The sequence below is a fragment of the Theropithecus gelada genome, chromosome 2, assembly GCF_003255815.1.
Source record: "Theropithecus gelada isolate Dixy chromosome 2, Tgel_1.0, whole genome shotgun sequence".
Taxonomy (NCBI): Eukaryota; Metazoa; Chordata; class Mammalia; order Primates; family Cercopithecidae; genus Theropithecus; species Theropithecus gelada.
In genome coordinates this window covers 155,245,787-155,269,554 of record NC_037669.1, presented here as the reverse complement: position 1 = coordinate 155,269,554, position 23,768 = coordinate 155,245,787, and the positions used below count along the sequence as shown (strand labels likewise).

The following is a 23,768-nucleotide window of genomic DNA, read 5'->3' as shown; positions in this document are numbered from 1 at the left end:
GGAGGCTGAGGCAGGAGAATGGCGTGAACCCGGGAGGCGGAGCTTGCAGTGAGCTGAGATCCGGCCACTGCACTCCAGCCTGGGCGACAGAGCGAGACTCCGTCTCAAAAAAAAAAAAAAAACCAACCTCAACTATAATTCTGTTTCTTCAACAAACTTATAAATGTCTTAGATATATGACATTACTCTCTATATGATTATTTTGTTAGACATTACAAAATATTACTTTTATTACCCCTCTGAACTATAATAAACTGATCCAAGATCAGTATCATCCTATAATCTGAAGATGATTACATTTTATCTAAAGAAAGAAGCCATATGTGACTACAAAAGTAAGAGCAATAAATAATCTTGCCAAATTATGGGCAAATTAGATATAAACCACCAATTACGAAAACATGTAACATAATGAATTTAATGTCATAATTAACTAACATGTAAGTACATTAATCTAATTCTTACTGTACTATATGGGAATTACGCATAAATGGCCTTATAGTTTATTGTAATGATATTTTTAAATTTCTAAAAAATTGTGGTAAAAACAAATGTTATGAACTGAATTTTGTCCCTTCAGAAATTCACACACTGAAGTCCTAACCCCTAGTAGTTCATAATGTGACTATATTTGGATATAGTGTCTTCAAAGAGGTAACTGAGGTAAAATGAGGTCGTTAGGATGGACCTTAATCCATTATGACTCCTTTTCCTGGTTCACCTGGCTGAAAATATTGGCATTAAGTACATTCACATTGTTGTACAACCATCTATTTCTAGAATAATCTTCATCTTGCAGAACTTAAACTCTGTACCCATTAAACAATAAGTCCCCTGTATATAGATAGCCAAACTACCAATCATGTATGAGAGAACAAAATCATTTTCAGATACACATTCTAAAAAAATTTAATTCCAATATATTCTTTTTTTTTTTTTTTTTTTTTTTTTTTGAGACGGAGTCTTGCTGTGCTCCCAGGCTGGAGTGCAGTGGGGTGATCTCGGCTCACTGCAAGCTCCGCCTCCCGGGGTTCACGCCATTCTCCCGCCTCAGCCTCCCAAGTAGCTGAGACTACAGGCGCCCGCCACCACGCCCGGCTAGTTTTTTGTATTTTTAGTAGAGACGGGGTTTCACCATGTTAGCCAGGATAGTCTCGATCTCCTGGCCTCGTGATCCACCCGCCTCGGCCTCCCAAAGTGCTGGGATTACAGGCTTGAGCCACCGCGCCCGGCCTCCAATATATTCTTAACTCAGGAAACAACTAGAGGACGTGCTCCAGCAAAACGAAGGGTAAAGCAAGAAAAAGTAAGACATAGGATCTAGGAAGCAGAGGAACTGTGGGCAGTAGTTCCAATAGTGGTTTCATTTTCTAAACTTTTGCTGTGGTGTTTGCATCTTTGCTTTATGGAGGGATGCGTGGGGCTTCAGTGGTGTTTATATTGTACTTCATTTCTTAATGCCTTTGTGATGCTTCTTTGGATATTCCATGCATTTCCAATTTGGGAGAGCCCAGTACTTATGTTGGTCCATAACTAGAATTATAGATGTCAAAGGTAAACTGGACACTAGTTAAAATGGTAAGGATAGATTTTATTAACTAACTACTGCAGTAGGGAAGAGAGTCCAGTGTGAACTCAGCTCACTTTGGCCAAAACAAAAGGGGAAGAGACTTTTTAAAGGTTGAGTGTACTAAGGGAAAGACACTGCTAAGGAAAAGAAAGGTGATTTTTTTGTTTTGTTTTTGTCTTTGTTTTTGTTTTGATATGGAGTCCGTCTCTGTCGCTAGGCTGGAGTGCAGTAGCGTGATCTCAGCTCACTGCAAACTCTGCCTCCCAGGCTCAAGCGATTCCCCTGTCTCAGCCTCCTGAGTAGCTGGGACTACAGGCACACACCACCACACCTGGCTAATTTTTTTGTATTTTAGTAGAGACTGGATTTCACCATGTTGGCCAGGATGGTCTCAATCTCCTGACCTCGTGATCCGCCCGCCTCGGCCTCCCAAAGTGCTGGGATTACAGGAGTGAGCCACCATGCCCGGCCAGTGAGTGGTTTTTAAGGGGAGTAGGTGGTCCATGTGAGTAGGCAATCCGGGTTTGTTATTGGCATTTATCTGGAAGAGAAACAAACTTGTATTTATGACAGGAGGCAGTGATGCAAATTAGGCCCACCAATGTTTGGCCCTTACCCACTCACCAGGGACTGGGAACAAAAGTGAAAGTTATCTTTTTGATTGCATTTCAAAGAGATAGTTCTCAGGTCCTTGAGAAGATAGTTCTCGATGGTAGAAGATTTATGTCACAAAGGGGCAGAGAAGGGATTTATAATTTCAAGCTTTCTAAGGTAACTGCTCTAAATGGGGGTTCAGGCAACCAATCTGCCTATCACCAGATTTTGGCTGGAACAAATGGTAAATTCTGGCTGTGTGGAACCTTTTCAGGTAAGGAACTTTATGGAGTTGGAGTCATAATTCTAGGATATGGGGGAAAGATATGAACAAATAGTTCACACAGACAAAAGTAAATATCCCTTAAATATGGGAAAACATATCACTGTAATAAGAGAAATACAAATTACAACTCTGAAACACTATTTCTCCCCTATTAGATTGGCAAAAATCCAAAAGATTGACAACATAGTTTGTTGGCAAGGCTGTGGGGAAATAATCACTGATATATTGTATTAGGAATTTTAAAAAATAGTTTATGAATACAGAATTTAGCAATATCTCACAAAACTATACAAACCTTAACTATAACTCAGCATTCTTCTATGATTCCAACCCAAAGGTACACTAACAGAAAATCAAAATGACATGTATATGAGGCTGTTCATTGCAGCATTATTTAATCCCAGAAAATTAGAAACAACCCATTAACCTTCAGTAAGGTCTAGTTGAAGAAAGTGCTATTTACATAATGATGAAGCACTCTGCAATTGTTAGCAGTAGTAGATATATTAGTAAAGGAAGTCTCATATGCTGCTGTGGAATGATCTTAAGGATATATAGTTAAACTAAAAATGAAAAGATTCAGACAGTATAGTCTACCTGTGTGTATGCGTGTGCATGCGCACCTGTGTGCATGTGTGTGTGTGTTTTGTTGTGGGGGTAGATAAAAATTAGAATTTTTAATTTTCTTATATATTTTTCTTGAATACTTTCCTTAAAATATTTTTTTAAAAAAATAGAAACATAAACCAAAACAAATAAATGACTGTCCAGTTGGGTGGATGGGAGAGGGGAGAGATAAGAGAAGGTATGGAAGAAGACCTCTAAGTGTTTTAAATATGTTTGATATTTAAACATATTTAATGTTTAAACATTAATATAAACACTATTAAACATAATGTTGAAACATGTTTGATATTTAAACCTCTACCTTGCTTGATAGTTTAGCTTTTAGAACCATCCAAATGTTTTACATAATTACGAAACAATTACATTTTAAAAAGGGAAAATAAAGTGATCTTCAAAAAATGGAAACTAGTGAGCTTAACTCTACATGCAGTTGCTGTCATAACCACACAGAAGTATGTATGCTACCTTTTCTGTAAGGTTGTATGTCTTAGGGTAATAGAACAATTAGGCAAAATTTTTCTTCGAGATTAATCACAGTTTCTGAAAGCAGGTAGAGCTAGCGTATCATCATTTTTGAAATAGTTGATCTAGGCAGTGATCAGTGGTAGGTAAAACCATTGGGTAGAGGTTTGATGGGGGAACTTTATAATGGATAAATCAGTTCAGTGCTACAAATCTACCATTCAGTCTTAACATCACAGAAAACGGTTCAGGCAGACATAATGTGCCTACTAATAAATGGCAGTAAGAAGTACACAAGAATACTTACGAATTATTCTTGCAACAATGACAAAACGACCTAGAAAAAGCAAAGCCTCTAGAAATAATTACGTGTTTATAGGGGATAGAGGGATAGAGGGATAGAGGAACACCATGAAAATACACATTAGCCAAACTCACGATGTGGGAAATGCTACAGGACAAATGAAGCCAGCTTCTTAAATAAATGACATAGAGTGGGGGAAGAGAATGGTGTCAGAGACTTAAAACATATCAGCTTAAGTACAGTATATCGACTTAGTTTGGATCCCAGTTCACACCAACTGTAAGAAATGTTTAAAAAAATACACTCAGCAAAAATTGAATATTAGCATTAGATGAAGTAAGTGTTGCAGGAGTTCTTAATAAAGAAACACCTTTTCAAAATGAGCTTTGGAAAATATACTGATAATTTAATTTTAGTATAATTGACTTATTTGCAATCTTGTGTATTTTTATGCATCAAAAACATTGTGAGTAGAGGTTCTGTGTTTCACCACACTGCTGGAAGGCAGGAGGAGGGGAGGTCCATGGCTTAACCCATTTATGCCTAGTGTTCCATTATTGGAACGCTAAGCTTGTGAGAGTTATTTGTATCCCACTCAAAGTCATTACCAAGGTCTGATTTTTCACACATACACACAAATTGCAATCTCTGGCATAAATGAGTTAGAAAGGGGAAAAGGTCAAGAGCCCTTGATTTGTTCATTTTCAAGGGGTATGGGTTTTTAATCTGTTAGTACTTAATGAAATCATGGGATTCCAGTTCCCCCACCAAAAATTAGGGGGATAGCTGAACCAACCACAAGTCATAATATTGATAAAGTTGGGTGATAGGTATAGGGTTCATTATACTATTGCTCTCTTCTGTATATGTTGCATTATATAAATTTTTAGTTATTATACCAGTAATGTAGAATGCTATTTTTGTACATTCTGGGGAGCACTAGATAATATTGGTGATACTTTTGTCACCCTGATAAAGTATGGTATTTCAGTTTAGTTTTCATTTCTTTAGTTATAAAGATATTCAGGATATTTTGAATACTTTTTGACTATTTGTGTTTTCTCTTTCAGTTTTTACTTTAATAAAACTTTTTATTTTGAGATCATTATAGATCCACATGCAATTCTGAAAAACTTTAGAACTTATTGCGAAATCCAGTGTATGTTTTCCTCCACTGGTAATACATCTGGCAGAAGTATAGTACAATATCGCAAGAATATTACAAAATTTCTTCATGTTGCCCTTTTATAGCCATACTTACTTCCCTCCTGTTCCTGCTACCCCGTTAACCCTGGCAACTACTAATCTGTTTCTAATTTCCATATTTTGTCATTTTGAGGGTTTTATATAAATGGAGTCATATAGTTAACCTTTGAGATTGGCTTTTTTCACTGAGCAATTATAATTCCCCGGAGATTCATTCAGGTTTTGTGCATCAGTTGTTCCTTTTTGGTATGAACGTACCAGTTTAATTATTTGCCTGTTGAAGGACATCTGGGTGGTTTCTGGTGTTTGACTGTTAGAAATAAAGTTGCTGTTAACATTCATGTAAAATGTAAACATAAGTCTTCATTTCTCTGGGATAAATACCCAGGGGTACAGTTGCTGGGTTATATGGTAGTTGCATGTTTAGTTTTACGAGAAGCTGTTAGACAATTTTGCAGAGTATCTGTACCATTTTACATTCTCATCGGCAGTGTATGAGTGATCCAATTTCAGTTTACCCTTGTCAGCATTTGGTATTACCACTCTTAGCCATTCTGACAAGTGTGTGTAGTGACATCTCAATGTGGTTTTAATTTGCATTTCCTTAATACCTAATGATGATGATTACCTTTTCATCTGCTTATTTGCCATCTGTAAATCTTCAGTGAATGGCTCTTTGTGTTTTTTTGCTCATTTTCTAGTTGGATTTGTTTTTCTAATGTTTCTTTAACTTTTCTAACTGCTTAAGATAGATACTCAGTTCATTAATTTATTTTTAGCTCTTTTTTAATTTTGTTTTTTTATTTTATTTTTATTATTATTTTTTGAGACGGAGTCTCGCTCTGCTGCCCAGGCTGGAGTGCAATGGCGCGATCTTGGCTCACTGCAAGCCCCGCCTCCTGGGTTCAAACCATTCTCCTGCCTCAGCCTCCCAAGTAGCTGGGTCTACAGGCACCTGCCACCACACCTGGCTGATTTTTTTTGTATTTTTAGTAGAGACAGGGTTTCACCGTGTTAGCCAGGATGGTGTCAATCTCCTCACCTTGTGATCCACCCACCTCAGCCTCCCAAAGTGCTGGGATTACAGGCATGAGCCACTGCACCCAGCCACTCTTTTTATTTTTTAATGTTACTATTTAAAACTGAAAATCTGTCTATATACACTCCTCTTGCTGCATACCACAGGGTTAGATGTATAGTTTTCAAAATTATTTACTTCTAAGTATTTTTAAAATTCAATATGATTTCTTCTTAGATTCATTAGTTTTTAGAAGTTTCCAAACATGGTATTTCAAAAGTTATCTTTTTGTTATGGTTGTTGGAGAATGTGGTTGTAGGATACCAGTTACATGAACTTTGAGACATTCTTTATGTCCTGGCATTTGATTAATTTTTGTATGTGTTTCATTTGTATTCTGTTTGGAAGCAATATTCTGTATATTAACCAGTAAGTCTGTAAATCAGACTTACTGGTTGTGATATCGGTTCTTCTCTAGCCTTAATAGTGTATTTATTTATTTATTTATTTAGTTAGTTAGTTAGTTAGTTTTTTCAGACTGAGTTTGGCTCTGTCACCCAGGCCTGGAGTGCAGTGGCACGATCTCAGCTAACTGCAACCTCTGCCTCCTGGGTTCAAGGGATTCTCCTGCCTCAGCCTCCCGAGTAGCTGAGATTACAGGTGCCCGCCACCATGCCCAGCTAATTTTTTGTACCTTTAGTAGAGATGGGGTTTCACCATGTTGGCCAGGCTAGTCTTGAATTCCTGACCTCAGGTGATCCACCCCCCTTGGCCTCCCAAAGTGCTGGGATTACAGGCGTGAGCCGCCAGGCCCGGCTGTTTTTATTTCCTTGATTGTTTTATTACTCTGATAATATGTTAAAAATTGTCCTCTGTGGTAATGGTTTTGTCAGTTTCTCCTTGTGGTTCTCTCAACATATTTTGGAACTATCTTGTTAGGTACATAAAAGTTTAGATATTACATACATTGAGTAGAATATTTTTCATTGGGTAGTGAACTTTTTTGCTAGTAATAGTTTTTGCCCTTAAAGTTTCGTTTGATACTAATAGAGCAGCACCAGTCTCTTTATTGATTGGTTGGTTGATTGATTGAGACAGATTCTCCCTCTGCTGCCAGGCTGGAGTGCAGTGGTGCGATCTTGACTCACTGCAACCTTCGCCTCCCAGATTCAAGCGATTCCCATGCCTCAGCCTCCTGAGTAGCTGGGACTGCGGGCGTGCACCATCACGCACAGCTAATTTTTGTATTTTAGTACAGACGGGGTTTCACCATGTTGGCCAAGCTGGTCTCAAACTCGACCTCAAGTGATCTGCCTGCCTTGGCCTCCTAAAGTCCTGGGATTACGGGCATGAGCCACCGTGCACGGCCACACCAGTCTCTTTAAGTTAGTATTTGCCTCATGTATTTTATTCCATGTTTTCTACTTTTCATCTTTATGTCTTTGGATTTTTAGATGTGTCTCTTTTGAAAAGCATGTGAACGAATACTACTTCAACCTTACATAAAAATATTTTCCGTGTGTTTACAGTGCTGAAGCTGCTGAAAGATGGCAGAAGAAGTGGTGGTAGTAGCCAAATTTGATTATGTGGCCCAACAAGAACAAGAGTTGGATATCAAGAAAAATGAGAGATTATGGCTTCTGGATGATTCTAAGTCCTGGTGGCGGGTTCGAAATTCCATGAATAAAACAGGTTTTGTGCCTTCTAACTATGTGGAAAGGAAAAATAGTGCTCGGAAAGCATCTATTGTAAAAAACCTAAAGGATACCTTAGGTAAGATACTTTTTATTAAAAGAAAAGCAGCTTTGTTTTAAATGAAACCTGGAACTTAGTTCTTTGTACATAATTTTGGCAGCAGTGTGCATAATTGACTTGAAAAGGCAAGGACTAGGTAAGTTTGACTCATAGCAGGTGTTCAATGCAGAAGACCAGTGAAGGTCATAAGTGTTAACATGCAGTTTCTGTAAATCTAGGCCCACACTCCAAGTCAAGGCAGAGTAGTGCCAATGAGTAGAACTAACTCTCACCTTCTAGCAGGGGCTCTTTGGACCATGAATGACTGTTGGAGTTTAGACTTATAGGCAGAATTGCCTCTTTGGCACCAAGGCAACTTATGTACATGGCACATAATGAATTTTAACATCTAATGACTTTATGTTTTGAACTTCACTTAAAACCCACCATTTTGTTTTTCTATTTGATAAGAGAACTGTGGATCGTTACTGTACATTAGCACCTACAGAGCTCTTTTCTATTTTGTTTCTCTTTTTCCCTGTCTTTATTTCTCCAAAGTTTTTGTTTTTTATTTTTACTGGCCCTTCCTTAGGGCCTGAGACAGTGGAGCCCACTTCACACTGGACTTGGCTAAGCTGATAGGAAGGAAATATGCATGGGCAAGGAATGGCCTCTTCTTTAAAAAAGTAAAATAAAAAATTAAACTCTCCTTAGCTGACAGGAAGGAATTGGGAGGGACAGAATTTCATTTTTGGTGTTCAGGCAAACATGCTATTTGTGTAATGGTTCTTTGTCTACATGTAGAAGAAAAGTACAATTTCTCCTTGTACAGGCAGTTTGGGAGAAATGTAGCATGACTGATAAATATGAAATACTGTTGACTCACTACTTTACATTAGTTTTTATTTATTTTTTTATGGTTTTTGTAGAGATGGAGTCTTGCTCTGTTGTCCAGGCCAAACTTGAACTCCTGGGCTCAAGCAACCCTCGCACCTCAGCCTCCTGAGTAGCTGGGACTACAGATGCTCACTACCATGCCCAACTTAGTTTTTGTTCTTATTCAACATTATTGTTATTCTTGAATGTTCTTCTAATAATAAAATACAAATATTTAATGTTTTTAACCATTGTAAAACTGCAAAAACTAAAATATAGTACAATTTGGAGTAAGGTATAAAGTAATAGATTATCAGTTTCTGAGATAAAAATGTTTCCAGTGTTCTAAAGGTAATAATTAAGTAGATATAATAATGGTGATGTTTAACTGCTGAGGTAACTTTTTTAATACTTTCAAGTTTTGCAATTAAAACCATTATTTTTAGTTTTTCGATGGAAGACAAATCAGAAAGAGATTTTCCTTCAGTAGCAGAGGAGAACAGGGTTAGAATCAAGAATACTGGTTTTGTAAATACTGGCCATTTATTTAAAGCATGATGATTAGAGATATTGGGAGAAATTAAGGTAATTTCTTTCAAGAAAGTGTGCCTCATAGTGGTAAGTGCACAGGGTACTAACATATACCCAGATAGACTTTTTGTTCCATTTTAAAAGGACACTGGTATCTTGGGATTAGAGTGAATGTGACAGTAATTAACAAAACATAGTGAAAAAACTAATAGAGCAAAGGGGGGAAGTATTCCAGTATTAGATATTACTGTATATAAATCTAAAAGCCCATTTAGATATAATTTTTATTATTTGTTAATACCCCAGGGATGCCTTCCATACTACATTCTGATGTTACTGAGACAGTTTTATCAAGGTTTTATCTCTAAGTCTTAGGAAATCTCTGTTAACTTTATTACTATATTACAGTTATTACTACCTATATTCCAGGGTGCTTGGAAACATTGAGTTAGTAATCTGTAGTTAGCCTGTAAAGAGATGTAAGTCCAGCTTTTGCATTAGGTAGCCTTTTCCCTTTTCTCATAATTTCTGTGCCCCTTTTTGGTAACTTAAATGTCCAGTGTAATTAATGTATTTGTTTCACAATGATTGTGCTGGTGGAGACATTGTTTGAAAGTTGAGAAGGAAAAGGAGAAAACAAAAGGATTAATGCATGAATGTATTTTAACTATGAAAAATACATGTGCTTTAAAGCTTCTTCCAAAATAAGTCTGAATAATAAGGTCATATTTTTGGCCATGATTATTTACTTGTTATACAGGCTGTGTTATAATTTAGAGGAAAAAAAGTTTTGTAAAGAGAAGCCTCAAATTTTCTATTGCCTGGATGTGGGCCAGGTCACATGGATTGGGTGTGGGAAGTTTCAGTGTTGCAGAACAGACCAGGAAGCTCACTGAGAATTATCCTGAGCTGTGTTAACAAACTGACAAAAGAGAACACGGAATTTTTACTCAAAATGGATTGGTTAAACGTCTTTAAAGATTTTTTCAGTAAGTTAATCTGTTTATTAAATCCATTGTTTTCTTGAAGTTGTGAATTAGATTTTCTGCTTTTGTAAATTTAAAGGAAAGCTCTTATTTGGTGGGTTTATGTAAGCTACTATATTATGTTTATGTAATATAAACCAGATGATTGGTGATATATCCAAAAATTGTAATTTGGACTTGGTAAGTAAAATAATTTTAAAATGTTTTAGCATGAATGTTTTAACAAGTAGAGAAAGGATATAAACCTTTGGTTTGAGTTTGATGCAGTTCTAATTCAGTAATTTTCAACTTAGCACAGACATTTGAAATGAATTAAATAAATTGTAAACATTAAAATCATTAGGAAAAAAGGATTAGGTGAACAAATTTCTTCATCCTCAACTTCTGAATTAACTTTTTAAAAACTACTTTTTACTTACTTTTTTTAGAGGAACAGTGTAAACATAATCTTTAATTAAAACACTAGTAAACAGAATAGTTTTATTTAATGTAGTATTGCTAGAAATTGATGTTTTGATGAATGTGAGATTTGATATTTTGATATGAGTTATGAGAACAGCTGTACAACAAAGAGGAAAATACGTAGTGAATTATTGACTGTTAACTGAGTTTGGGTCATGAAGTAGTACTAATAATAATTTATAAGAGCCTAATTCTGCTGGTTCTGCTGGTAGCCTCCTTATGATCTTATAGTGAACTTGATTTGATCTCCTTGAACATTTGCTTGGTGTTTCTAGAAAAATGAACAGAGGAATTATTATAGAAGTCTCTTACGCACAACAAGCCTAAGGAAACAAAGAGTAACCTGACAAGACATTCCAGAGAAAAGGGCAAAAGAGAAAAGGAATAAGCACTTTGTTGAAAAAGAATGTTGTAATTGTAATGTGAAGACTCATTTGTTAGCTTTAATGACTCCCTCTGGAATATGTCTCTTCCGTTTACTTTTTGGGGAGTTACTAAAATTTCAGATCTTTGCATTTTCATTTTTTGGGTAAGTTTTACCTTGGAAGAACTTACTTATTTGCTCATTAGTTTATCAACACCTTCTTATTGAGAGCCTACTCCAAGCCAGGCAGAAATCATAGGGTGAAAAACTAATACTAACTTAAGCAGATCTTACATTCTGGTGGAGAGGTATATGATGATTGTTTTTAATAATACAGTGGATTTCACATCTAGGTTAAGTCATAAGTGATGTTGACCATAAATCAACCAGAAATGACATAAAAATAATCCATTGTGGCCAGGCGTGGCAGCTCACGCCTGTAATCCCAGCACTTTGGGAGGCTGAGCACTTGAGGTCAGGAGTTTGAGACCAGCCTGGTCAACATGGTGAAACACTGTCTCTACTAAAAATGCAAAAATTAGCTGGGCATGGTGGCGGGCACCTGTAATCCCAGCTACTTGGGAAGCTGATGCAGGAGAATCGCTTGAACTCAGAGATGGGGGCTGCAGTGAGCCAAGATTGTGCCTCTGCACTCCAGTGTGGGCGACAGAGCAAGACTACATTGCAAAAAAAAAAAAAAAAAAGAATCCGTTGTATCATTGATACAGTGATTCAATATATATCATCAATACAGTGGTAAAATTATTCTTTCTACTGAGTCTTAGGAAGTTGATAGTTAATGCATTTGCAGACTGAGAGTCAGGATTTGAAATCTGTAACCAAAATGTTTCTTTGCTCAATCCCTGCAACAACCCCAGATTTTTATTTGTTTTGCCAGGCAGTTTGTCAGAGTAGAGACAGGCTGTTCATCTACTTCCTCCCTGAATGGGCTTACAAAGTAGAAGAAACAGAGCATTATGTGCTTCTTGTGTGGCAGCCAGAATATCTTTGAAAACAAAAATTGCACAATGTTTTAAATAAAACAGAGTAAAAAATAATTTATTTCGTGTGGATGAAATGAGCAGATGAACATATAAAAATTTAAATAAAAACCCGTAATAGAAAGAATACCATATATTTATATTTAGTATTTCTTAGTTCTCTTCCCAGATATCACTTACATGCCATGTGGCCTGCAAAATATAACTGAACTTTTGTGATTTTCTGTTCCTTGTAAAGGAGAGAGTTGGGCAAGACTAAATGATCCTGGAAAGTCCCTTCTAACTCTAAAAGTCTTACATCCTTGTAAACAACTAAGCAGTCTTAGGTGTATCATAGGAATTGAGGGAAAGCAATGAGGGAGAAATTGGTTTTGAAGAAGTAGAAACATGGGAATGGAATTGTAGTTCACTAAGGAATTAGAAGCAGCAGGAAAACTTTCTTTGGCCCAATTCTCAACACTTACTCAGTGATACAGATGAAGGAAAAACGACGTGCTTAAACTAAGGAATACTGCAATCACTAACTAATAAGTACACTAGGTTCAGAAATATATTTGGAAACTAAAATTAAGATAGAAATAAGATGAATAAGAACAGACAGTATTGTAAAACTCTACATTAAAATTTTAAAAGGGATTGTATAGATTGGTGACAACCTAGCCTGGCAGCAGCTTACATGAGTAAAAATCTTAGTAAGAGCTGCTGTGGTAGTGTAGGTACTAAAAGTCTCAACACAGTCCATGGTGACACTGATATGAGTATGAGAGGTGCTTAGGTGGAGGTATACTCCCTTATGTGTGTGTTGGCCATATAAAACATGATGTAATTAATCCACTTTTGATAGATATTCTTTAACAATGGTATTGAGAAACTTGGATGCTTCCAAATACTGGCATCCAGTATATCAAGGATTTGGAAACCAGGTCACATAAGGAATAATTATGGACACAGAGACTTGCCTCAGGGAGCACAGCTGTCATATGAAGAAGGAATGTTCACAGTGCTTAACCAGGTTCTTAAAAATTCTTGGGGAGTTTATAATACATTGTTCTGGTTAAGAAACAGTGCTGGCCGGGCGCGGTGGCTCAAGCCTGTAATCCCAGCACTTTGGGAGGCCGAGACAGGTGGATCACGAGGTCAGGAGATCGAGACCATCCTGGCTAACACGGTGAAACCCCCTCTCTACTAAAAAATACAAAAAGCTAGCCGGGCCTGGTGGCGGGCGCCTGTAGTCCCAGCTACTCGGGAGGCTGAGGCAGGAGAATGGCGTGAACCCGGGAGGCGGAGCTTGCAGTGAGCTGAGATCCGGCCACTGCACTCCAGCCTGGGCGACAGAGCGAGACTCCGTCTCAAAAAAAACAAAAAACAAAAAAAAACAAAACAAAACAAAAAATAGAAACAGTGCTATAGGAAGAGAGAAGACCAGTGGGTCGTAGTGAGGGAAAGGTCAGAAATTATCCCTAAACTTTTTTTTTTTTTTTTTTAATTTAAGCGAAGCTAACAATAAAAAACTGCCTCAGAATTATGCACTTCCTCAGTGCTTAGATCTGAGCAGTTTCCTTCCAACTACAGCCAGGTCCAGCTATATAATGCAAGAATAAAGATTTAAGTAATTTTTTTTTTCTTGAGGTGGTCTCACTCTGCCACCCAGGCTGGAGTGCACCAGTGCCATCTCAGCTCACTGCCACCTCTGCCTCTCAGGTTCAAACGATTCTCGTCCCTCAGCCTCCCAAGCAGCTAGGGCTACAGGCGTATGCCACCACGCCTGGCTAATTTTTTGTATTTTTAGTAGAGATGGGGTTTCCCCATGTTGACCAGGCTGGTCTCGAGCTCCTGGCCTCAAGTGATCTGCCTGCCTCAGCCTCCCAAAGTGCTGGGATTACAAGCCTGAGCCACCTTGCCCGACCAAGTTTAAGTAATTTTGAGAATTAAACACCAGAAGCACTAGAAGGTAGGAAAATAGTAACCACCATTGATGGAGTTCCTGCTATGTACTGTAAGTGCTTTACATATAGATTAAAAAAATTTTTTTACAAGCATTTTATGAATTTATTTTTTTACACACCACCATTGTACAAACAAGGAGACTGGAGTTTTCTTTTTTAAACTTTTAGGATTGGGGGTACATGTGAAGGTTTGTTACATAGGTAAATACATGTCATGGAGGTTTGTTCGTATTATTTCTTTCTTTCTTTTTTTCCCCTCCACCCCGAGACCGAGTCTCATTCTGTTGCCCAGGTTGGAGTGCAGTGGCGTGATCTCAGCTCACTGCAACCTCCGCCTCCCAGGTTCAAGTGATTCTCCTGCCTAGGCCTCCCGAGTAGCTGGGATTACAGGTGCCCACCACCACGCCTGGCTAATTTTTGTATTTTTAGTAGAAATGGGGTTTCACCATGTTGGCCAGGCTGGTTTCGAACTCCCAGCGTCACGTGATCCATCCACCTCGGTCTCCCAAAGTGCTGGGATTACGGGCGTGCACCGCCACGCCTGGCCTGTTGTACATATTATTTCATCACCCAGGTATCAAGCCCAGTACCCAATCATTATCTTTTCTCTTACTCTCCTTTGCCCACCCTTCCCCCTCAAGGGGGAAGTATTTGGTTTTCTGTTCTTGTGTTAGAAACTGGAGTTTAAAAAAGATTAAATAATTTGACCAAGATCACAGAGCCAGGAGCAGAACTAAAATTTAAACTTGTATCTCCTATTAAAGTTCTCATAGTGGATCTTTTATTACTAAAGAGTAGAGAATTGGAGTCAAGCAGTGGGTTAGAAAGGTTTGATGCAAAAAGGACTAGTTAAGGTTAAGAGAATTGTGGTGAACTGTGAGGTCAGGAAGTGCTATGACCTGAGTGTTTGTGTCCCCCAAAACTCGGCACCATCTCAGCTCACTGTAGCCTCCGCCTCCTGGGTTCAAATGATTCTCATGCCACAGCCACCCGAGTAGCTGGAATTACAGGTGTGCGCCACCATGACCGGCTAATTTTTGTATTTTTAGTAGTGACGGAGTTTCACCATGTTGGTCAGGCTGGTCTTGAACTCCTGACCTCCAAGTGATCTGCCTGCCTCGGCCTCCCAAAGTGCTGGGATTACAGGTGTGAGCCCCCGCGCCAGGCCATTCTTTTTTTGACATTGTTTAATTAGTCTTAGACATAATGTTTTTAAATATAAGCTTCCAGAGAGGATCATTCTAGGTTTTACTGATCTTTTGCACTTCTTATACCATACAAAACTGTGCAAATTCTGAATTTTCAAAAAAATCATTTGAAACTTAATCTGTATTTTCAGGTTTAACATTTTTTAAAAAAATTTTCCTCATATCATTCAGTTTTACTCAATTTAACATTTATTGAGAATCTGCTATGTGAAACAGCCACTGTTGGCTTTGAATAGTGATGTCATGTGATTGCAGCTTTATAGGAAGATTAGACTGGTTGATATGAATGATGGGTTGACTGAGGGAGAAATTGAATTAATAAGGAAACTAGTTTAGTGGGGTCACGAAAGCTCTGGTACAACATAATAGGCCTGAAGAAGAGTGACCATAGTGAGAAGAGGAAGTGTTGCTTGTAAGGAGATATGATTGTGAGGATTTGATGTAAAACTCTTAAAAATTTTTTTTGTGGGGTAAAATTTATATAACATAAAATTAACCATTTTAAAGTATGTAATTCAGTAGTATTGAGTACATTAACAATGTTGTGCAGCCATCACTTCTGCTTCCAAAATGTTTCCATCACCTCAAAAATAGTCATTCTCAATCAGTCCCTGGCAATTACAAATCTGCTTTCTGTCTCTATGGATTTACTTTTTCTGGATAATTTATATAAATGGAATCATACAGTATGTGACCTTTTGTGTCTGACTTCTTTCATTTAGTATAATATTTTCAAGGTTTATCCACGTTGTAGCATGTATCAGTAATTCATCCCTTTTATGGCCGAATAACCTTTTTTTTTTTTTTTTTCCCTGAGACAGAGTCTCGCCCTGTCACTCAGGCTGGAGTGCAGTGGCGCAATCTCAGCTCACTGCAATCTTTGCCGCTTGGATTGAAGTGATTCTCCTGCCTCAGCCTCCTAAGTAGCTGGGATTACAGACACATGCCACCACACCCGGCTAATTTGTGTATTTTTAGTAGAGACGGGATTTCACCATGTTGGCCAGGCTGGTCATGAACTCCTGACCTCAAGTCGTCTGCCCACCTCGGCCTCCCGAAGTGCTGGGATTACAGACGTGAGCCACTGCGCCCGGCTGGCTGAATAACTATTACATGTATATATCACATTTTGGTTATTGTGAACAGCTTTGTGATAAACATTCATGTACAGTTATTATTTGAATATCTATTTTCAGTTAAACCTAAAATTGGAATTGCTGGATCATATGGTAATTCTGTTTTGCTTTTTGAGAAACCATCTGTTTTTCACATGGTGGCACCGTTTTACATTCCAACCAGTATTGTGAGGGAGATTCCAGTTTCTCCACATCCCTGCCAACACCTATTTTCTTTTTTTGTTTGCTTATAGCCATTGTAGTAGGTGTGAGGTAGGATCATTGTGGTTTTGATTTACATTTCTCTAATGACTAATGATATTGAGGATCTTTTCTTGTGCCTGTTGGCCATTTGTATACTTTAGTTGGAACAATGTTTATTCAAGTCCTTTGCCCATTTTTGAAGTAGTTGTTTTTGTTGTTGGGCTCTAAGAGTTGTTTATATGTTCTGGATACTAGACCATTATCAGAATTATGATTTGCAAATATTCTCTTCTAATCCTGTAGATTGTCTTTTCACTTTCTTGATAGTGTCTTATAGACAAATGTTTTTAATTTTAATGAAGCATAATGGATCTTGTTTTTTTGGTTGCTTATGCTTTTAGTGTCAGTATCTAAGAATCCATTGCTAAATCCAAGGTCACATATATTTACTCCTATGTTTTCTTCTAAGAGTTTTATAGTTTTAGCTCTGACATTTGGTCATTTTGAGTTAATTTTTATATATGACGGGAAGTTGGAGTCCAGTTTCATTCTTTTGTTTATGGATATGCATTTGTTCCAGTACCCTTTGTTGAAGAAACTATTCTTTCTTCCCATTGAGTGGTCTTGGCACCATTGATGAAGATCAATTGACCGTAGATGCATGGGTTTATTTGAGGACTCCCAATTCTGTTTAATTGCTGTATATGTCTGTCCTTATTCCAATACCACACTGTTTTGATTACTGTGGCTTTGTAGTAAGTTTTGAAATCAGAAAGGGAGAGTCTTCCCACTTGATTTTCCTTTTTCAAGATTGTTTTGGCTGCTTAGGGTCCACCTTGCAGTTCTGTGTGAATATTAGAATCAACCTTTTCATTTCTTTGGAAGAAAAACAAAACACAATGGTTGAACTTTAGTAAGAATTGCATTGAATCTGTGGATTGCTTTGGATACTATTGCCATCTTACACAGAATATCTTTCCATTTATTTAAATCTTCTTTAATTTCTTTCAGCGGTGTTTTGCAGTGTTTAGTTTATGAGTCTGATACTTAGTTAAAATTATTCCTATGTATCTTATTCTTCTTAATGCTGTTATAAATGGATTGTTTTCTTAATTTTGGCTTTGAATTGTTCATTGCTAACATATAGAAATACAACTGATTTTGTGTGTTGATCTTGCAACTTTGCTGAATTTGTTTATTCTCACTCTGTGTGAGTGTGTGTGTGTGTGTGTATTCTTTCGGATTTTCTGTTTATAAGATCATGTCATCTGTGGATACTTTTTCCCCTCCCTAATTGCTTTGACTAGCACTTCCAATACAATGTTAAATAGAAGTAATGGAAGAGAGCATCCTTGTTCTTGTCTTGTTCCTGTTCTTAGGGTGGAAAACTTTGTCTTTCACCATTGAGTGTGATGTCAGCTCCACAGTTTTTTGCAGATGCCCTTTATCATATTGAGGAAATTCCCTTCTAATCCTAGTTTGCTGAGCATTGTTATCATGAAATGGTTTTGGATTTTGTCCAATGCTTTTTCTATATCAATTGAGATAATCATTTGTTTTTTCCCCTTTATTTTACTAGTATGAAGTGTATTATATTGATTTTCATATGTTGAACCACCCTTGCATAAATCCCATTTACTCATATACAGTCCTTTTAATATGCTTGCTGGATTTGGTTTTCCTAGTACAAATGATCCGTATTTTTCACAGATTCTGCATTTGTGAATTCACTTATTGGCTAAAATTTATTTATAAGCCCAAAGTTGATACTTGCAGTGTTTTGTGGACATGTGCAGTGTGGCAAAAATGTGAGTCATTTGATGTGCACATTCCGAGTTGAGGCGATATTCCGCCTTCTTATTTCAACTTTCATACTATAAACAAGTGTCCTTTGCACAGTCTATTTAGTGCCACATTTTTTGCATTTTTGTACTTGTTGATGATTTTGCTGTTTAAAATGGCCCCCAAGCATAGTGATGAAGTGTGGTCTAGAGTTCATAAACACAAGAAAGCTGTGAATTTGCCTTACGGAAAAAATGTGTGTTAGATAAGCTTCATTTAGGCGTGAGTTACAGTGATGTTGTGAATTCAATGTTAATCACAATTTATATTAAACAAAGTGTCTTTAAAAAGAAACACACATAAAACAAGGTTATGTAGTGATTGGTTAGCAAAAACATGACTGGAGCCTAACCCTGTTTTTCCCTTAGGAGCTGTGGTTCAGTATTTGCTAATTCAGTATTTATGGTAACTTTATAGAATGTAACTACTGCAAATAATGAAAATCAACTGAATTTTGTTGAGGATTTTTGCATCTATATTTCTAAGTGATATTAGCCTGTTTTCTTGTGATAGCTTTGGTATTCTGGGTAATGTTGGCCTCACAGAATGAGTTAATAAGTATTCTCTCCCTTTTTCTTTTTAGAGATGTTTTAGAAGTATTGATGTTAATTCTTCTTTAAACATTGGGTAAAATCCACTAGTGAAACCATCCGGTCCAGAGCACATTATGTGTGAGATGTTTTGTTACTGATTGAATATTTCACTTGTTATATGTCTGTTCACATTTTCTATTTTTTCCTGAGTCAGCTTTGTGGTAGTTTGTGTGTCTCTTGGAATTGATCTTGTTTTCTAGGTTTATTAATTTATTGGCATACAGTTGTTCATAGTATTCGTTTATAATCCTTTTAAAAATATCTGTAAGGCCTGTAGAAATGTTATTATTTTATTTATTTGAGTGTCTCTCGTTGGTCTAGCTAAAGAGTTTTTAATTTTGCTGATATTTTCAAATAACCGCATTTTGGTTTTGTTGATTTCCTCTCTTTTTCTGTTCTCTTTTGTGTATATCTCTGCTCTAATTTTTATTATTTCCTTCTTTTAGCTTTGAGTTTAGTTTTCCTTTTCCAGTTCCTTAAGATTAAGTTGGTAATTAGAGATCTTTCTTCTTCTTTATGCAAGCTTCTAGGGCTATAAATTTCCCTCTGAGCATTGCTTTTGCTGCCTCCCATAGGTTTTCGTATGTTATGTTTTCATTTTCATTTGTCTCACAGTGATGTCCAATCTTGTGAAATTTCTTGGTGACCTATTGGTTTAAGAGAGTGTTAGTTGCCACACACTTGTTAATTTTCCAGTTTTCCTTTCTGTTATTGATGTATAGGTTCATTCCATTGTGGTCAGAAAAGATATTTTGTATGACTTCAATCTCAGATTTATTGAGGCTCTTTTTTTTTTTTTTAAATAGAGACAGGGTCTCTCTTTGTTACCTAGGCTGGAGTGCAGTAGCATGATCATGGCTCACTGTAGCCTTTGAACTCCTGGGCTCAAGCAGTCTTCCCAACTCAGTCTCCTGAGTAGCTGGAACTACAGGTATGCACCACCACACCTGGCTAATTATTTTGTTTTATTTTTTCTTTTTATAGAGACAAATTCTCACCATCTTGTCCAGGCTGCTGTCAGGCTCCTGGGCTCAAGTGATTCCCCCCACCTTGGCCTCCCAAAGCATTGCAATTACAGGCTTGAGCCACTGTGCCTGGCCTACTGAACCTTGTTTTGTGTCCTAACATATGGTCTGTCTTGCAGAATATTCAGTGTACACTTGAGAAAAATGTGTACTATATTCTGCTTTTGTTTGATGGAATATTCTCTATATGTCTGTTAGGTCTAGTTGGTTTATAGTACTGCTCAAGGCCTCTGTTTCCTTAAAGATCTTTCATTTAGTTCTGTCCCTTACAGAAAGTGGGGTATTGATGTCTCCAAGTATATTGAACTATTTTTCTCCCTCAATTCTGTCATTTTTTGCTTTATATGCCTTGAGGCTCTCTTGTTAGGTATGCATATATTTGTAACTGTTACAATTCTTGATGGACTGATTCTTTTATCAATATTTACTGTCCTTTGTCTTTAAGTCTGTGTTATGTGATATGTATTTATTTATTTTTAGACAGAGTCTTGCTCTGTTGCGCAGGCTGGAGTGCAGTGGCATGACCTCGGCTCACTGCAACCTCTGCCTCCCAGGTTCAAGCAATTCTTCTGTCTCAGCCTCCCGAGTAGCTGGGATTACAGGCACCCGCCATCATGCCCGACTAGTTTTTCTATTTTTGGTAGAGACAGGGTTTCACCATGTTGGCCAGGCTGGTCTTGAACTCCTGACCTCAAGTGATCCACCCGCCTCGGCTTCCTAAAGTGCTGGGATTACAGGCATGAGCCACCGTACCCGGCCTATGCTGTGTGATATTTATATAGCCACCCCACTCTCTTAGTTATCTTTTACATGGGATATCTTCTTCCATCCTTTCATTTTCAGACCTAGTTGCATCTTTGTTTGGATCTAAAGTGAGTGTCTTACAGATAACAGAGTTGCATCATGTTATTTTTAATCTGTTTATATTTAAAGTCATATCTGATAAGGAAGGATTTCTGCTATTTTGCTGTTTTCATTTGCTTTTTTTTTCTTTCAATTCTTCTATTACTGTCTTCTCTGGTGATTTCTTTTTCTTTTTTTTTTTTGGAGGGTGGGGGTTAAGGTCTTACTCTGTCACCCAGGCTGGAGTGCAGTGGTGTAATCTCTGCTCACTGCAACCTCTGCCTCCCAGGTTCAAGCGACACTTATGCCTCAGCCTCTCAAGTAGACTACAGGTGCATGCCATGATGCCTGGCTAATTTTTTGGTATTTTTTGGTAGAGTCGAGGTCTCAGCATGTTGGCCAGGCTGATCTTGAACTTCTGACCTCAAGTGATCTGCCCACCTCTGCCTCCCAAAGTGCTGGGATTACAGGTGTGGGCCACTGTGACTGGCCTATTTTTTCTGATATATTGTTTTATTATCCTTCTCATTTTTCTTTCTGTATTGTTTTTGTTTTTGTTTTTCCTTAGTGGTTACCCTGGGGATTAACATCTTAGGTTTTTAACAATCATGTTTGAATTAATACCAACTTAGTTTCAGTACTATGCATAACTCTGCTCCTTTGCAGCTACATCTTTGTATGTTACATCTTTACACATTAAAATATATGTCCATTAACCTAGGATTGAAATTTTTGTTTTATGCATTTGTATTTTAAATTATGTAGGAAAGAAAAGGAGAATTTACAAACAAAAACTGCAATACTACTGACTTTCATATTTACCTATGTAGCTACCTTTGCCGTTGCTCTTTATATCTTCATATGACTTCAAATTACTGTCTATGTTTTTTCATTTTAGCCTGGAGGATTCTGTTTAGCATTTCTTTTCTTTCTTTCTTTTTTTTTTTTTTTGAGACAGAGTCTTGGTCTGTCTCCCAGGCTGGAGTGCAGTGGTGCAGTCTCAGCTCACTACAACCTCCACCTCCCGGGTTCAAGCAATTCTTCTGCCTCAACCTCCCGAGTAGCTGGGACTACAGGTGCGTGCCACCACGCCCGGCTAATTTTTTGTATTTTTAGTAGAGACAGGGTTTCACCATGTTGGCCAGGCTGGTCTCGATCTCCTGACCTTGTGATCCGCCCACCTCGGCCTCCCAGAGTGCTGGGATTACAGGTGTGAGCCACTGCTCCCAGCCTCTCTTTAGCATTTCTTAGCACAGGTCTGGTAGTGATGAATTCCTTTAGTTTTTGTTTATCTGGGAATGTCTTATGTTCTCCTTCATTTTTGAAGGACAGTTTTGCTAAATGTAGAATTCTTGGTTGGCTCCTCTGCTTTCAGCATCAGATTCTATCCCCTCCCCAGGGCTTATTATTGCTGCTTATTGTGAGTGGTTTTTGTTTGCTTGTTTAGTGACTTTTCTAAGCTATTTTTATAAGGTCTATGGTTCTGGTCATGTGGGGCCACTGAAGTTGATTCCATTTGCTTGGTAATCAGCTAGTGTTTTGACAGTTTCATTAAAACACCTGGAGCCAAAAGAAAAAAACAAAGCAAAAAAAAACCTCTCCCCATCTTTACAGATGGATTTATGTTGGGGCACTATTTGACCACTTAGTGATGCCATTTATAATTCTGCCTTAGCCTTTCGCTTACTGTTTGCTCAAGGCCTGAAGATCAGCCAGGGTGAAAGCTTAGGGTCTTCTTGGGTCTTTCCTGGGCCTTTCGTGAGTGTGCGTCCAGCCCTGGCCTTGTGCACGTCCTTCTTGATTGGCATACACACCCCTTATTACCCATGAATATCCTTTCCCATTCCCTTTCTGTCCAGGCTTTTCCATCTGTCTGTTTCTTGTCCCAGTTGTTGTCCCTTGCCCCAGGCTGCTGCATCAATTAAATGATTTTTGCAAAAACCACCCCGGAAGACTCCCTATACCTGGGAATGACGCAAGTCAGGCAAAGCCAAGGCAAGCCATTGCTCAGGTCCTTCAGGGAGCTGCCAGACAAGTTGAAACCCACAATCATAATTGTTTAAAAATGAGATCTGTATTGCTTCCTCTGGCATTAGGAGTGCAGGTTACTATCCACACAGCCATCACTGACTTGGGGTGTGGGGGATAGTGGGCAGGCAACTTAGGATGCTGTAGCACTCTCTTTACCACAGAGCAGCAACTTCTTTCTTCACCAAGCCTTGCCCTAGATTTTATACGTTTTTTTTTTTTTGTTTTTTTTTTTTTTACTAGATTCCAGAATTCTGCAGAAGTTGAGTCTGACAGTATTTACCAGCTCATTAATTGCATTCATTGCTTTTTGCAGTGACAGTGCCATTTTTGGTGGTATCACCCCAAATGTAGGGATTTCTCAGAAGGTTATCATTAACCAGAAGTAAGAAAATTAGGAAGGAAGAAGTTGATTTATGGGTACAGACTGGATTATTTGTATTTGGACATGAATGTTGGGTTTGAGGTACTGATGGCACAATCTGTGGGTGTCTAGTGACAGTTAGAATTGTAGTGCCTGAATTCCAGAAAGGTCTTAGAGCTGCAAAGAGATCTGGGAACCTTCTGCACAGAAATTATAGAAAATGAAAGTGTATGATTTCCTCGGAATAGAGAGGAAGGTCAAGTATGGCATCTTGTGAAACACTTTCAGCTAAGAAATTCTTCATTTATTCATTCAGCATGTTCGCTGACTGCTGAATAAATAATTTTGTTTTTCCTTTGTTCCTACTACTGATGTATGTACTGCTAAGCATTGGAGATAGAAAGGAATAAGATCTCGTTTTCTGCCCTCAGGAAGTTCACTCATATTGAGGAAGACAGACAAGTAAACAAGTACAATGCAATGTGATAATAACAAGGTTAGAGGAGCCCAGACAGAGGTAAACAAGAATATGTAAACAGGTCGGGAGGGAAAATAAGAAATTCAGGGAAGTCAAAGAAG

The 23,768-nt window shown here is 37.8% G+C and overlaps 1 protein-coding gene across 4 annotated transcripts in view; it reads left to right on the top strand.

Annotated features, from left to right (window-relative positions):
* The window catches only part of NCK1 (NCK adaptor protein 1), a 71,177-nt gene that overhangs the window by 42,189 nt on the left and 5,220 nt on the right, over window positions 1-23,768 (top strand). For 3 of the 4 annotated variants that reach the window (XM_025377150.1, XM_025377151.1, XM_025377152.1), the window contains one exon: window positions 7,597-7,840. In XM_025377150.1, coding sequence (XP_025232935.1) covers window positions 7,615-7,840 — 226 coding nt within the window. In that variant the 5' untranslated portion in view covers window positions 7,597-7,614. Of the gene's footprint in view, window positions 1-7,596; window positions 7,841-10,078; window positions 10,198-23,768 lie in introns of those variants that run through there. The other variant, XM_025377153.1, reaches the window with a different exon arrangement.